The following is a 17,355-nucleotide window of genomic DNA, read 5'->3' as shown; positions in this document are numbered from 1 at the left end:
AAAAAAAATCCCCTGAGAAGTCAGCCCCAAATTTATTGACGGGTTGGTTCATTCTGAAGTTCTAACTTTCTAATCAATTTCATTTTTCATTATGGGACTTTGGCAAGATAAATCTTTCTCTAAGTTTTCATCGACCCCAAGTCAGAACTGGTTGCTGAATGTCTTGCCTGTTACATTCTCATTCCTTCCTGCTCCCCCTCCTTCCAGATTTCCTCAAGTGTCCTAGCAGCCGAGTCAGCGTGGCTTTTAGAAGTAAACTCTGGGTGTTTCTTGAATACCTGAAGGTCTCCTCAGAGGCCTAAGGAGCGCACCCCCAAAAAACTGCATTTTGAAGCTGCCCACTGAGTAAAGTCTGGCTGTGGGGGTCGCCAATCAATAAGCTGAGCTCTCTGGCCTGCGGAGGCTCCACCCTGCTGTGCCTTTGATCACTCTGAGGACTTCGAGGGAAATCTGTCCCGTGCCTGTCTGTGTTTCTTGAATACCTGAAGGTCTCCTCAGAGGCCTAGGGAGCACACCCCCAAAAAACTGTCAACTAGAGGCAGCAGAAGAGCGCGGCCTCTCGGCTTCGCTTTGCCGCTGCACACTCTTTCTTTTTTTTTTTTTTTTTTTTGCACACTCTTTCTAACCAATGAACATGCAGGAAAAACCACGCTACAAGTGTGACAATGAAACCTTGCAGGCAAACACCATACACAGAGAATGAAGACGATAGCTCGGATGACCTAAAAAATTCCACCCATCTGATTAACCTCTAGGATAAGGAACTTAAAATAGCAATATGGAAGATGTTTGTAGAACTCAAAGAAAGCATAGATTGATCTGAACAGAACACAAAGTCAGAAATCAGAAAACTCCAAACTGAAACAACAGATCTAAAAAACACGGTAGCTCAACTGAAAACCTCAATGGATGGCCTCGCCAGCAGGGTAACAGCAGCTAAGGAGAGAATTGGAGTACTGGAAGATGAGATGCAGAAAAACTCAACACAGCAGGAGAAATTGGAAAAGAACCTTGAGACAAACGATCAGGCAATGGAAAAAGTACTCAAGGAATGTGAACAGATGAAAATAGAAGTCTTTTATAAACTCAACAGAAACATAAGAATCATTGGAGTCCCAGAGACCCAGGTAGGAAATCTCCAGGAAGAATCAACTGTCAAAGACATCATCCAAGAGATACTCCCAGAGTTAAAGACTATATGCAATCAAATCCTGCATGCCCAAAGAGTACCAGCTAAAAGAGACCCAAAGAAAAACACCCCAAGACACATCCTCGTTACAATGACAAATCCCACAGATAGAGATAGAATACTGAAAGCAGCAAGATCAAAAAGGGAAATTACATTTAAAGGAGCATTCCTAAGACTTACAGCAGACATGTCACAAGAAACTCTCAAGGCCAGAAGACAGTGGTGGGATATTGTGACAAGACTGAATGAAATGAATGCCTCACCAAGAATACTGCACCCAGCCTGACTCACATTCAGGTTTGAAGGAAGAATACACAGCTTCATGGATAAACAACAGCTCAGAAACTTCACAGATAAAAAACCAGCCTTAAAGGAAAAACTGACAGGTCTACTTTAAGACAAGAGAGACCAACAGACACAGCAAACTTATCTACAAAGATGACATTAAATCCTGTAACAATCATCTCCCTCAATGTAAATAGATTAAATTCACCAATTAAAAGACACAGAGTGGCAAAATGGGTCAAAAAGATGAATCCAACCTTCTGCTGCCTACAAGAAACACACCTGAATAGTCAGAAGAAACATAGACACAAAATCAAAGGCTGGAGGAAAATCATCCAAGCAAACAACACCCTCAAAAAAGCTGGGGTTGGCCATATTAATATCTGATGACACCAACTTTATACTCAGAAAAGTGGTAAGGGACAAAGATGGACACTATGTACTAATCAAGAGATATCAGACTATTAAATATATATGCACCCAATGAGAGACCAGCAAATTATCTATACAGTTACTGACAAATCTAAAAGAAGACATCAATAATAACACAATAATTGTGGGAGACCTCAACATGGCCCTGTCAACACTTGATAGGTCAACCAGACTGAAACCCAACAAAAACATACTAGCCCTGAAAAGAGTAATGGAAAAAAGAGGACTAGTAGATATATATATAAGACACTCCATCCCAAAAAACCTGGATACACATTCTTCTCCAATGTACATGGGTCATTCTCCAGGATAGACTACATGCTGACACATAAAACATACCTCCATAAAATCAAGAGGATAGAAATCTTGCAGGCTACCTTTGCTGACCACAAGGCTCTGAAATTAGATGTGAACTACAAAGGCACACAAAAGAAAAACTTTAACAATTGGAAATTAAACACCCTGCTACTGAACAACTAGTGGGTCTGAGATCAACTCAAAAAGGAAATCAAAACTTTCCTGGAAACACATGATAATGAAGACACAAACTGCCAGAATCTATGGGACACAGCAAGAGCGGTCCTGAGAGGAAAATTTATAGCTCTACAAGCACACATCAGGAAGGAAGAAGGGGCATACTTGAATAACTTAATGACGCAGCTCAAAAAATTAGAAAATGACCAACAAAAGAAACCAAAAATAGGGAGACAGAGGAAATAACAAAGTTGAAAGCAGAAATCAATGAAGTGGAAAACAGAAAAACAATCTGAAAGATCAACAAAAGCAGAAGTTGGTTCTTTGAAAAAATAAACAAGATTGATAGACCATTGGCAAAACTCACAAAGAAAGAGAGAGAGAGAGAGAAACTTGATAACCCGTATTAGAAATAAAAAGGGAGAGGGGCCGGAGAGATAGCACAGTGGCATTTGCCTTGCAAGCAGCCAATCCAGGACCTAAGGTGGTTGGTTCAAATCCCGGTGTCCCATATGGTCCCCCGTGCCTGCCAGAAGCTATTTCTGAGCAGATAGCCAGGAGTAACCACTGAGCACAGTCGAGTGTGGCCCCCAAAAAACAAAACAAAACAACATCAACAAAAAGAAATAAAAAGGGGGAGATCACGACAGATATTGCAGAGATCCAAAGGGTAATCAGAGACTACTTTGAGAAATTTTATGCTACTAAACATGAGAACCTAGAAGAAATGGAAACATTCTTGGACACATAACTTTCCACAGTAAGTAAGGAGGATGTAGCATATCTAAACACTCCCAACACTACCGAGGAAATTGAAACTGTAATCAAACATCTGCCCAAAAAGAAAAGCCCAGGCCCAGATGGATTTCCTAATGAATTTTTTCAAATCTTTCAAGAGGAGCTACTACCAATCCTAGCCAGGCTCTTTCATGAAATTGAAAAAACGGGAACACTCCCAAACAGCTTTTATGAAGCCAACATCACCTTGATACCAAAACCAGACAGAGATGCTGCCAAAAAAAAAATTACAGACAAATATCTCTGATAAATGCAGATGCAAAGATCTTCAACAAAATCCTGGCAAATAGGATCCAATGCATCATCAAGAAGATCATACACTACGACCAAGAAGGTTTCATCCCAGGAAAGCAAGGATGGTTTAACATTTGTAAATCTATCAACATCATACACAACATCAACAAGAAGAAAAATAAAAATCACATGATCATATCAATAGACGCAGAGAAAGCATTTGATAAGATCCAACACCCATTCTTGATAAAAACTCTCAGCAAGATGGAAACAAAAGGAACCTTTCTCAATCTACTTTAAGCCATCTACCACTAGCCAATGGCAAATATTATCCTCAATGGAGAAAAACTAAAAGCCTTTCCTCTAAATTCTGGTACAAGACAAGGCTGTCCGCTTTCACCACTCCTCTTCAACATAGTACTGGAAGGGCTTGCTATAGCGATCAGGCAAGAAAAAGATATCAAGGGAATCCAGATAGGAAAGGAAGAAGTCAAGCTCTCATTGTTTGCAGATGACATGATACTCTACTTAGAAAACCCTAAATACTCTACCAAAAAGCTTCTAGAAACAATAGACTCATATAGCAAGGTAGCAGGCTACAAAATTAACACACAGAAATTAATGGCCTTTTTATACACCAATCATGATAGGGAAGAGAAGGACGTCAAGAAGGCAATCCCATTCACATTAGTGCCACATAAACTCAAATACCTTGGAATCAACTTGACCAAAGATGTGAAGGATCTATACAAAGAAAACTATAAAGCCCTGCTCCAAGAAATAAGAGAGGACACACGGAAATGGAAACACATACCCTGCTCATGGATTGGCAGGATTAACATAATTAAAATGGCAATACTCCCCAAAGCATTATACAGATTTAATGTGATCCCCTTAAAATACCCATGACATTCTTCAAAGAAGTGGATCAAACACTTATGAAGTTCATCTGGAACAATAAACACCCTCAAATAGCTAAAGCACTCCTAAAGAAAAGGAAAATGGGAGGCATTACTTTACCCAACTTTAAACTGTACTACAAAGCAATAGTTATCAAAACAGCATGGTATTGGAATAAAGACAGACCCTGAGATCAGTGGAATAGGCTTGAGTTCTCAGACAATGTTCCCCAGACATACAATCACCTAATTTTTGACAAAGGAGCAAGAAATCCTAAGTGGATCAGGGAAAACCTCTTCAACAAGTGGTGCTAGCCACTTGCAAAAAAGTGAACATAGACCCCCAGTTAACATCATGTATGAAGGTAAAATCCAAATGGATTAAAGACCTTGATATCAGACCTGATACCATAAGGTATATAGAGCAACACGTCGGTAAAAGACTCCATGACATTGAGACTAAAGGCATCTTCAAGGAGGAAACTGCACTTTACAAACAAGTGGAAGCAGAGATCAACAGATGGGAATACATTAAGCTGAGAAGCTTCTGCACCTCAAAAGAAATAGCGCCCAGGATACAAGAGCCACCCACCGAGTGGGAGAAACTATTCACCCAACACCCATCAGATAAGGGGCTAATATCCAAAATATACAGGGCACTGACAGAATTTACAAGGAAAAAACATCTAATCCCATCAAAAAATGTGGAGAAGAAATGAACAGACACTTTGATAAAAAAGAAATACAAATGGTCAAAAGGCACATGAAAAAATGCTCCTCATCACTAATCATCAGGGAGATGCAAATCAAAACAACAATGAGATACCATCTCACACCACAGAGATTGGCACACATCACAAAGAATGAGAATAAACAGTGCTGGCAGGGATGTGGAGAGAAAGGAACTCTTATCCACTGCTGGTGGGAATGCCGTCTAGTCCAACCTCTATGGTAAATGATATGGAGATTCCTCCAAAATCTGGAAATTGAGCTCCCATTTGACCCAGCTATTCTACTCCTAGGGATATACCCTAAGAACACAAGAATACAAAAACCCCTTCCTCACACCTATATTTTTTGCAGCACTATTCACAATAGCCAGGCTCTGGAAACAACCAAGATGCCCTTCAACAGACGAATGGCTAAAGAAACTGTGGTACATATACACCATGGAATATTATGCAGCCGCCAGGAGAGATGAAGTCATGAAATTTTCCTATACATGGATGTACATGGAATCTATCATGCTGAGTGAAATAAGTCAGAGGGAGAGAGAGACGCAGAATAGTCTCACTCATCTATGGGTTTTTAAAAAAAATAAAAGTCATTTTTGCAACAATCCTCAGAGACAATTAGAGGAGGGCTGGAACTTCCAGCTCACTTCATGAAGCTCACCACAAAGAGTGGTGAGTGCAGTTATAGAAATAACTACACAGAGAACCACCATAATCATGTGAATGAATGAGGGAACTGGAAAGCCTGTCTGGAGTACAGGTGGGGGTAGGGTGGGATGGAGGGAGATTTGGGACGTTGGTGGTGGGAATGTTGCACCGGCGAAGGGGGTGTTCTTTACATAACTGAAACCTAATCGCAATCATATTTGTAATCAAGATGTTTAAATAAAGAAAAAAATCTAAAATAAAAAAAGAAGTAAACTCTGGGCTCCACCTCTCCTTGAGACTGGAGGAATGTGGAGTTCTGGCTCTTCTTGGGTGCTTCTCAGTCCTGTCCTGTTCCTGCTGGCCCTTCCTGAGAAGGAGGAAGCCAGCTATGTGGGATGTGGCCCTCTTAATGATGTCTGTGGGGCAAGGAAATTGGTTCTTCTGAGTCTTTCCCATTCCCAAGTCACCTAATTTTTTGCTTAGTTTTGAGCCATACTTGGCAATGGTCAAGGTTTACTTCAGGCTCTGCCCTTAGGAATCATTTTTGGTGGTGTTTGAAGGGGCCATAAGGGATGCTGGGGATTGAACCTGAGTCTGTGCAAAGCAGGAGTCTTACCCACTGTACTATCACTCTAGTCTCTCAAGGTACACATTGTGAAGGGCCGAGGGAAGATCAAAGTGTCAGGGTTTATCACTCTGCCCCTGAGTCAGAGTTAGAGAACAACTGACATTTGACTTGAATGTAGATGAGTATACCCCACATCCCCCAGTACTGTGGAATAGCTCCAAGAAGGCACTAGCTGAGCCTTAATGGACCCCTCGCTTTCCAAACTCTGTGATGGGTTATGCTGGGGGCCTTGGACTGTAGGGCTGTAAAACTAGGTGCTGGATCTTGCCTGACCTGGATATCATCACATCTGTGAGCTTCTCTGGGTGGGGATAAAGTGTCACCTGACCACAGGAACAGAAGAAGGTAGGATTAAGGTGGGGTTAGAGGCATGCAAAGATGCTAGGCAGATGACTCAAAGCTTGACCCCTGGTACCAAATGTCCCTCCTTCTCCTGCCTAGCACTGCTGAATGAAGGAGGCCTCTTGGCCCCCAATACTACTGTTGAACACTGAACTGCCTGACCCTAACGCTGAGTCCTGCAGGGAGTGTCTGTCAGGCCCCCTGAGCACTGCATGTGAGGCTTCTCTCAAATTATAAAACAACAAAGAGGACAGGAAAAAACAGCAAAGAAAAGGACATGCTCTCTGGAGTGGACCATGGGGCTTCTGAAACCATTGGCAGTTCTAGCAAGATGTGTGGTCTGAGGTACCCCAGGGAAGCTTCTCCTGGCCTTGTACAGGGTGCCTGAATGCTTAGATTTTCTTGAGGCAGTGAGGTGGGAAGGTGGCTTTGACCATTCTCACTGGAGAGGGAGAAACTGTTGGGTTTGTCCATATTTGGGCCACGAGACAGTGGGCACAGCTGTTCCCTGCCTCTTAGTGCCCAGTTCAGGCCCATCTCCTCTCAGCCTCTGACATAATCTAGGAAGCCTTGAACTCTGCACTTGTCAAACTCAGTTCTGCCCTGCTCCACCATGAGGGATGAGAGGGGGAAACACCTTCTCTCCCTGGCACAACACATTTCTACCCTGGTAGAGGCCTCTCTGGGACAGCAGGTGAGCAAGAGGGGCACCTACCTTTTTGTCCTCCCTCCCTTTGATTCTCTCCCCTCCAGTCTCACTGGATTAGCCAACAGGCATCAGAGACCGGAGACCAGTGAACCCCAGCCCTTGGCTCCTGGACTGAGGTAGTTGGAGATTGGGAGGCATTTGAGAAAAAAAAGATCCATTAAATCTTCTTACCTTCCAGGTAACCTGGATGCTCTGTGATGTTACAGGCTGCAAGGTGACATCCATGGGGGGCCCATCAGGAGCTGCAGGGGCAGAGACAAGGTGAGAGATCTTGATAGAAGAGATGAACCCATCTTCTCACTCCCAGCCCACTGAACCAACCAGCAGCATGGGGGCAAGAGGCAGCAGCTCAGGGGGGGGAAATCAGTGGGTGTGACTCCCAGTCCCAGAAATCATCTCCGTTTCCCTTGCCTTTGCCCTTCCTCAGCATTTGCTCCAAACCCGGAAAACATACATAGCTGTTCCCAGTGTAGTGTGCAAGCCAGTGTGGAGGGGTGAAGATTCAAGAGTGTTGGTCATAGCAGAGTAAATTGGCATTGACATGACCTTCCTTTTTTGGCTAAAAGTTCAAGTGTGTATGTGGGATGATCTGTATTCCTGGAATACAGGTTCCATACACCCACGGGTTGGTATCAGCATAAGCTTGTGGCTTCCAGCAACATGTACACTGTCCACTGTCCACAGTCCATATGTGGACTGGACAGTAATGGACAGGCTGTGGCCAAGCCAGGGGGTGCAGGACCACATAGCATGGAGACGATACAACCACACTGCCTTCCCCGAGACAAGCAGCCAGCAGAGAGACGTAATGCCAAACCCTTTCAGGAGAGAACAAAAGCATGATTTCTTTTTGTTTTTATTTTTGAATTACCCCCGGTGGCACTCAGGAGTTACTCTGGGCTCTGCACTCAGAAATCGCTCCTGGCAGGCTTAGGGGACATATGGGATGCCAGGAATTGTACTGGAGTCCATCTGGGGTTGGACACATGCAAGGCAAACACCCTAACGCTGTGCTATAGCTCCAGCCCCAAAGCATAATTTCTTGATGTGTCCTGACCATAGAGTGTCAGACATGGGCGGGCCATTTAAGGGGTAGGAGGGCAAAAGGCCTCCAGAGTGCTGGGAATGTGTGTTGACTATACTTGTTGACTAGTGGTTTCATGGTACTTTTGTTTTCCTTTACTGCTTTTTTGGGGGGTGGGGACAATACGGAACCTCTAGATTATCCATACTCATTGTGTGCTCCTATGTCACAAAGAAGGAATAAGAGAAAATAGAGACACCCAAAAGGGGGTGCAGAGTGATAGTACAGCAGGCAGGGCATTTGCCTTGCACTTGGCCAACCCAGGACTGACTTGGGCTTGATCCCTGGTGTCCCATATGGCCCCCAAGCCTGCCAGGAGTGATTTTTGAGCTAAGAGTCAGGACTAACCCTTAAGTGCCACTGGATGTGGCCCAAAAACTGAGAGAGACACACAGAGGGAGACATAGAGAGACACAGAGAGAAACAGAGAGGGAGGAAGAAAGAGAGAGAGAGGGAGAAAGAGAGAGAGAAAGAGAAAAAGAGAGAGAAAGAGAGAGAGAGGGAGAAAGAGAGAGAAAAAGAGAGAAAGAGAGAGAGAAGAGTCAGAGAGAGAGAGAGAGAGAGAAGAGCCAGAGAGATCTGGTCTCAGACACTGTCCAGGGCACTATTCCCTGCTTCCCTGCTGGCATCAGGGAGCAAGACCAGGGACAGCTCTGTAGCCCTTTGCATCTGGTTGAGATCCCAGGGAGGTGACAGAAGGGGATGCTGCAGGGTCTTCCTCCCACTTCTCACCCATTTATCACCACCCCACTGCCCCCAGGATGGGATGGGAATGGGTCCCGGCGCTCACCAGCCTCCTCAGTGCTCACTGTAAGCTCCTTGCTTGGCTCGCTGCGGCCAATCTTGTTGAAGGAGTACATGCGGATGCTGTACACGGAGGCAGGGTGCAGATCCACGATGTTGGCCTGGTTGATGGTGGGGGAGATGTTACGCGTGGACTGCTTGAAGTCCCAGGAATCTGGAGAGAAGAAGCCCACTGCGGACCACGGCAAGGCCATTGCCAAGGCAGGTCCCAGCCTCAGTGCTCATGACCAGCTCACATGGAGCTCACAGCAAAGGTGGTTTGCTCCTCAAAGTTCACCGGGTCTGAGGAGGGACTGGTCTTGTACATAGTCCAACTATTTAAAATAGTTTTTAGGGGCCTGAGAGATAGCACGGAGGTAAGGCGTTTGCCTTGCATGCTATAGGACGGTGGTTCAAATCCCAGCATCCCATATGGTCCCCCGAGCCTATCCGGGGCGATTTCTGAGTGTAGAGCCAGGAGTAACCCCTGAGCACTGCCGGGTGTGACCCCAAAACCGAAAAACGTTTTTAAATTTGGGGGCCGGAGAGAAGTGCAGTGGTGGCTTGCCAGGGAGGGACCAGGTTTGATTCCCAGCTTTCCATATGGTCCTCCAGCCTGCCTGGGATGATTTCTGAGTGCAGAGCCAGGAGTAATCCCTGAGCACCACTGGGTGTGGCCCAAGAACCAACCAATCAATTAATCAATAAGTTAAAAAAAGTTTTTAAGTTAAATCATGAGAAGCAATAAAAAGCTGTTTATGGTTGAATTTCAGTCATACAATATTCCAACAACCATCCCTTCATCAGTGTTCATTTTTCACCACCAGTTTTCCCAGTTCCCCTTCAGTTCCCCCTCTCCCCCTTGCATCTATGGCACATTCTCTCTTTGTCTCTGTATCTCTGTCTGTCTGTCCCCCCCTCCTTTTTTTCCTTTTAGGCACCATAGTTTGCAATACTATTACTGAAGAGATATCAGACATGTCACTTCACTTCCTTTCAGTTTCCCATTATTGTCCAGAGGGATCATTTAGTTGATCCCTGACACCAATATCATGATGAACTCCACCAGGGATAATTTTTTGGGGGGGGCACACCCAGCAGTGCTCAGGGGTTACTCCTGAGCTCAGAAATCACTTCTGGCAGGCTTGGGGGACCATATGGGATGCCGGGATTTGAACCACTGTCCTTCTGCATGCAAGGCAAACGCCCTACCTCCATGCTATCTCTTCAGTCCCAGCCAGGGGTACTTTCTGAGAACTGAATCAGGAGTATGTCCTCAGCACAGCTGAGTATGGCTCAAAAATCAAAACCAAACAACATTCCTCCCCATCCCAAACAAAAACAAAAACTGGAGCAACATTTGAGGAGGTAATACTCCTGATGGGTGCCCCTTTGCCTTAGGCTAACTTGGTAGTTCAAACCTTAAATGAGTTTGGCTGAATATTCCTGAAGTCCTTCCCCAGATCATGGGCATTTAATTGCTCTTGAACCTCAGCTGGCAGGCACCCCTTTTCCTGGTCTCTCATGCTACTCTGATCATGAGTTGCCCCTTCACACCCCTGCACCCCCCATCCCACCCCAGTTCCTTCAGGTGCTTCTCTCCACTGCTCCTGGTCCATTCTTTTTTTCCCTCCACAAAGGGCACAGTGGTCCTGAGACTGCCTAGGAAGACCAAGGGCCAGAGACCCTCACCTCACACCAGCAGGAACTTTGGATCTTTAAGGCTAGAATGTTCCTATTTTACAAGGAGGAATGTCTTCAGAAAAGCTGCAGAAGGCGTCAAAGATCCAAAAGTATTTTTGAGGCCCAGCTTGAGTTATTGGAACCAAATCCTCCTGATGACTGTTGTGTTATCACCAGGAATCAAGTCCCTGCTCCCTCCACATCTAGGGGTCTGGACCACATAGCACAGGGTACAAAGACAAACCAGCCTCAGGGGACCAGGCTCCAGGCATTGCACTTTGAGAAGAAAAGGTGAGGGCCAGGCAAGCAGTGGAAAGCAGGACTCACACATCTCCCTGGAAGAGTCCTCATGCTGCTATTTAGCCTCATTTTCAGTATTTGTCAAAATTTTAAGATTGTCTAAATCCTCACAAGAGACCCTGAAGAAAAGATTAAATCAGGGAGATGTAAATCAAAACAACAATGAGGTACCATTTCATGCCACAGAGACTGGCACATATCACAAAGAACAAGAACAATCAGTGCTGACAGGGATGCAGGGAGAAAGAAACTCTCATTTACTGCTAGGGGAAATGCCGTCTAGTCCAGTCTTACTGGAAAACAATATGGAGATTCCTCAAAAACAACAAACAAAACAAAAAAACAAACAACTGGAATATTGAGCTCCCATTTAATCCACTCCTAAGGATATACCCTAGGAACACAAAAACACAATACAAAGATGCCCTCTGCATGCCTATGTTCATTGCAGCTCTATTTACAATAGCCACAATCTAGAAACAACCCATATGCCTGACAACAGATGAATGGATAGAGAAACTGTGGTACATATACACAATGGAATACTATGCTACTGTCAGGAAAAATAAATTCATGAAATTTTCCTATACCTAGATAAACATGGAAACTATTCTGGTGAGTGAAGAAAGTCAGAGGGAAAGAGATAGACACAGAATAGTCTCACTCATCTGTGGGATTTAAGAAAAATAAAAGACATTATTGTAACAATACCCAGAGACAATAGCAATGAAGGCTGGAAGGACCAGCTTATGATATGAAGCTTACCACAAAGAGTGGTGAGTGCACTTAGTGAAATAACGACACCAACAACTATCATGACAATGGTAGTGAGTGAGAGAAATAGAATGCCTGTCTCAAAAATGGGAGGGGCGGGGGAGGGGGGAGTGGGGGGCATTGGTGGCGGCAAGGGAGCACTGGTGAAGTGGTTGTACTTTTTATGACTGAAACTCAACTATAGACATATTTGTAACCATGGTGCTTAAATAAAGATATTATTTAAAAAAATAAAATTGTATTCATCACCATTTAGACCCCAAATCAAGGAGAGAGGCTGACACATTCTAGAAAGATTTATAAGAGGATTTTTTTTAAAGCCACTGTCTCATCAATTAGTGTTCACCAGCAAAGAGGATCCCTGTCCCTCTAAATTCTGGTAGACCGAGGCCTTGATATTCTTCCAAAAACACCCCTTTGAGCTGTGCTAGCCACAGCCCTCCCAAAGGGCACCGGTCCAGCTACCCATCTGCAGTTTTGCATTTAATTCTTTGGTTCCAGGAGCCAAAGTCACACACGGCAGGCTGAGATGTGCCCCAAATACATCATTTTCTCCTTGTCTCTTAAATCGCCATGGCCACCAGGAGTGCCACTTCGTGGCTGGCAGGCTGGCCCAAACTGTGCGCAGGCACATGGGGCTCCTACCTTCTGGGGGCACATCTTGGGTACCAGAAGGTGGTGAAGGGAGCAGTTGACAAGTGACCCAAGTGGGTACACGGCCCCCCATCCCTACCCAAGCCCCTAGTCACAAGCTACTGTGTGGTGCTCTAATGAGGGTAGATCAGAAGGTGCCTCCCTCTCACCAGGTCATTCTCCAGGATGTGTGAAAAATCATGGGGTCAGGAAGAAGAGGTGTTTAGATTTGCCAGCCACTTGGGATGTGCCAGGTGGGCTAAACTGATTTCTCAGCAGGGCTCCAGCCTTCTGGAAACCCTCTTCCCCAGTAAACACTTTCTGGTTTTGCTCCAATTCCACAGACCCATTTCTTTACTCATCTCTGCACTTAAAAGGTCTTTCTAAGGGCCAGAGTAATAGCACAAGGGTGGTGGCTTTGCATGTAGTTGATACAAGTTTGATCCCCAGCATCCCACATGGTCTCCTGAGCACTGTCAGGAATGAAAGCTGGTCCTCTAAGCACCCTCAGGCCAAGAACAGAGGACAACTACATGTACTCCACAGGGAGCATAGCAGGAACAACTCCTGAGTGCAGAGCTAGGTGTAACCCCTGAGCACTACTGAGTGTGGCTCCTCCCCAAAAGTCTTTCTCTGTTCTTTGCTGTCTTATATCTTTCCCAGCCAGGCTATCTACTACTTTAAACGCAGGCACTATAAGGCACCTTGGAACTCAGACTTATGAAGCCACCAATTCTCTTGTGGTTTATTCCTCTTAGAAGTTTATAAGGCACATCACATTCCCCATGCTCCAGACAAAGGTCTTTCTCCTGCCCCCAGATGCCTACCACTTTCTTGGATCGAGTTCTCTATCAACAGAAGTTGCTAACAGAGGCTACCATCATCTCTTCTTTCCCCCTTCTGTTCCCTCCTGCCTCCTGGGGCCCAACCCTCAGGCTCTTGTCCTGTCTTGTCTTTTCTTGGCTTTTAGATATCTACATTCTTCTCCTTCATTCTGCCCCAGGTCTAGCTGCTGTCACCCTCTCCTGGGCTATATGTCACACTGGAGAGCCTTTCATGTGTCCCTACTCCGTGGACCCCATTTCTTCTCTTACATAAGACTGATGTGCTTACTTAACACATGGCCCTGACCCTACACCAGCTGCCTAGTGTCTATTACAGACAAACAGAAAGACAGAGAACTATTTTCTGTGCCCAGGATCAAGGCAGTATTTCTCAGCATGTCCCAGAGCAATGGCTCATGACATAGATACCATTGTCAGGGTCTCCCTTTGCCAACCTCTTTGTTGTGCTTCCATGGTACTCAGAGCCCCTCATTTGTGCACCGTGCTTTATGGTTTGGGGGGCACCTGTCCAAGTAGCTAAGGCCCCTTGGAGGCAGAGCCTTGTCCCATTTTTTGGCATTGCCACCGCCAGGCAAACTCTGGGCACTTATAGTCTATTGACTGTAAGCTAAGAGCCATGTGGGGTCCTTAAGTACTGCCACCTTTGAAGTCTCTTGGCTTCTCTCAGCTGTTAATCATAAGAAGATGGGGGGGGGGGACAGTCCTAGGAAGTGATCCCCTTTTTTCCCCTGTTTTTGAAAGGAGTTTTCAGGTAGACTGTACCTTGGGTTCCCACATCACCTTTTAGTTGGCATAAAAGAGTCCATATTGTGGCTGAATGTACAGGAGTCAAATGGAGGTACTGGGTGATTTTCCATACTTGCTCCTGCCACCTCTCTGACTCCAGACATCTGAAGCTGGGTACTAGTTTCTTCCCTTTCAGCCCAGAGTAACTACCATGCCAGCACAAGCGAATATTGTCTATTTTAATATTCCCTTTCATACGAGCCTGGCTTAGCCAGATTAACATATTTCATTAAGGGCTCTCTTTCCCTTTCTTCATCAAAGGGTTTAGGATGCAAAATGTTCTTCTTAAAAAAAAAAAAAAGAATAAAATAAAGACGCAGCACTGCTGGGTGGAGGAAATCAGCACTATCCTCTGCTTGCTGCGTGGAGCCCGAGAGCCTTTGGGCTCTTTCAGGAGCCCCGTTTCTCTGAAGAGAGGGAGCAGCTTGGAGCAAAGTCTTATCAGCAGCACGGAGCTTCCTGCCAAGGCAAACGGCAGCTTTACTGTCTTTGAGATCCCAGCTCTCTAAGCATCAAGAAGGGATTCCCAGGGCACACCCCATCTGTCCCCACACTGTCTCCTGTTCCCCACGCAGCTGTACTTCGGCTCTCACCCACACCAGGCTGGCCTGGCCCAGGGTGGCCGGAAGCTGGCACTAGGAGGCTGCATTCTGTGCTTGGGGGAGTGGCCTCCGTATAGTCTCCCCACGCTGGCCCAAGGAGCAGGGTGTCTGCATTTTTAAATCTGCGCAGCGCCATCTGATAGATTTGTGGGAAGCTTGCTATTTATCATTCAGCATTCATGTATTATTACTCTGCTGCCTGGGGCCAGGAGGAGTCAGCAGGAGCGGATGGCTCAGAAAGGGCAGGCTGGGTAATTTCCCTCAGAAAATTAGTACAAGGAGCAACATGGCAGAAAACCTGGCAGAGACATGGCTGGGGCAAAGAAGGGGGTCAGGAGCAGATGGTCCTGGTTGGGACAGGACTGAGCTGGGGCTGGAGGAAGAGGGGAAGGTAGGGAAGTGGTGGAGGAGGGAAGGGGCTGGAGGGTTAGGATAGAGCAGTCTCTGAGCTGGCATTCCCATGAATTGAGGTATCTCACTCACTCACTCACTCACTCACTCACTCACTCACTCACTCACTCACTCACTCACTCACTCACTACTCCCCAGCATCCCCCAAAAAGATGTGTGACGAGGCTTTCTACTTGCTGGATAAAAGGGGAGCAAAGCAATCTACAACAAGCTGTAAAGTGGAGACCAGTTGCACTAGCATACTTGGGGGGGGGTAGAGGAGGGAGATATGGGATGCATACTGGGAACAGGGGCGGAGGGAAGACAGCACTGGTGGTGGGAATGCCCCTCATTTATTGTCACTATGTACCATAAATGATGCAGTGAAAGATTTGTAATGCACTTTGGTCACAATAAAAATTAAAAAAAAAAGGGGGGGGGGCAAAGGTTTGCTAAAGATCACAAGCTCCAACACTCAGTCAACCTAGCTGTCTACTCCAAAGCGGGCAATGCCTCCCCCATGGGGAATTGCTACTGTAATGGGTGTGTGTGCCAGGCAGCAGACTTGTGTCTTTGGGGGTGCTTGTTTGTTCACCTAGAGATGGCAGCATCATGGCTGGGAGCTTAGTGATTTCTTTCCTAGAAAGGGGGTGGGTAGTGGGGGCCGGAGAGATAGCATGGAGGTAGGGCATTTGCCTTGCAATCAGAAGGATGGTGTTTGCCTTGCAAGCAGCCAATCCAGGACCAAAGGTGGTTGGTTCAAATCCCGGCATCCCATATGGTTCCCTGAGTCTGCCAGGAGCGATTTCTGAGCATAGAGCCAGGAGTGACCCCTGAGTGTTGCCGGGTGTGACCCAAAAACCAAAAAAAAAAAAAGGAAATGGGGGTTAGTGGGTCCGATAAGTTTGAAATCTTCTAAAGACCAATCTTTTTCATTTTTTGGCCACACTTGGTGATATTCAGGAGTTACAAGTTGCTCTGTGCTCAGATTCAGGAGACCATATGGGATGCCAGTGGTTAAACCTGGGTTTGCTGTGTCAAAGGCAAATGCCTTCCCCACTGTATGCTAGCCCTGGCCCTGAGCCCCCATCTTCTGCTTTGAGATGGTTTCACTGCCGCATGCAGGAAGGTACTCTGGCATACACACACTTTGTCTTCCCGACCATCCTTCCTTCTAGACACCCACTGTGCCATTTGGAACCCTGTTCTAGCCTCATACAATCTAGTGTGTGATGTATTCATGTGGCCGGACAGTGCTGGGTCATAGTTACATAAGGAGAAGACTGGGTGTGCACTTACATTGCATGCCTATTGTGTGTGTGTGTGTTTGTGTGCATGTGTGTGCGTATGTGACCATGCTGTCTACATGCACATGTGTAAGTGTGTGGTCCTCACTTGAGCCACATGGATAGCTCCAAGGGTGACCCTCTATCTCCGATTTCTTTTTCTCTTCATGCCACACAGCTGTGCAGGATATTGCAAAAAGAAAAAAGAAACAGGGGCCAGAGAGATAGCACAGCAGTAGGGTATTTGCCTTGCATGCAGCTGATCCAGGACAGACAGTAGTTTGAATCCCGGTAACCCATATGGTACCCTGTGCCTGCCAGAAGCGATTTCTGAGTGCAGATCCAGGAGTAACCTCTGAGTGCCACCAGGTGTGACCCAAAAGCCAAAATAAATAAATAAATATAAAATAAAAATAGAAAAGAAGCGTTATTGGTACCAGGTATACACTGACATCAGACAGGCGGACAGATATGTATTTCTACTGGCAGGTCCCCCAGGACAGTCAGCACCACTGCATGAGGGATCTGATGGAGAGCAGGGAGAGATCCTGACAGTCACCAGGCCTGGCAACTCTATGACTGTGTGATCCTCCAATACAGGAGGCAGCTCTGCGCCCTTGAACCAGCTTCCCATTAAAGAAGCAGGATTGTACTCATATCCTAGCCTGACCCCGCTCACTGGCTGCAGTATGCATGAAACTTTGTCCTCCAAGGCCAGCACAGATGGCTGTCCAGGTAGGGAGATCTGGCACCGCCCACCATGAGCTCTCAGAAAGAGCAGCTGGCTCCCCAGTACTCCTGACCCTGGGACTGACTT

At 46.0% G+C, this 17,355-nt stretch overlaps 2 protein-coding genes across 2 annotated transcripts in view; one reads left to right on the top strand and one right to left on the bottom strand.

Moving 5' to 3' along the window:
• Positions 1-17,355, bottom strand: part of DSCAML1 (DS cell adhesion molecule like 1) — a 241,203-nt gene that overhangs the window by 28,889 nt on the left and 194,959 nt on the right. The window contains 2 exon segments of the mRNA XM_049778199.1: positions 7,544-7,614; positions 9,247-9,414. Of these exon segments, the coding sequence (XP_049634156.1) occupies positions 7,544-7,614; positions 9,247-9,414 (239 nt within the window).
• Positions 13,560-17,355, top strand: part of UBE4A (ubiquitination factor E4A) — a 626,538-nt gene continuing 622,742 nt past the window's right edge. The window contains exon 1 of the mRNA XM_049778154.1: positions 13,560-13,570. The gene's annotated coding sequence lies outside the window, so the exon portion shown is untranslated. The remainder of the gene's footprint in view (positions 13,571-17,355) is intronic.

This window comes from Suncus etruscus, chromosome 8 (genome assembly GCF_024139225.1).
Source record: "Suncus etruscus isolate mSunEtr1 chromosome 8, mSunEtr1.pri.cur, whole genome shotgun sequence".
NCBI classification, from domain to species: Eukaryota; Metazoa; Chordata; class Mammalia; order Eulipotyphla; family Soricidae; genus Suncus; species Suncus etruscus.
Note: the sequence above shows the minus strand (reverse complement) of the source record. Positions and strands in the feature narration are given on the sequence as shown.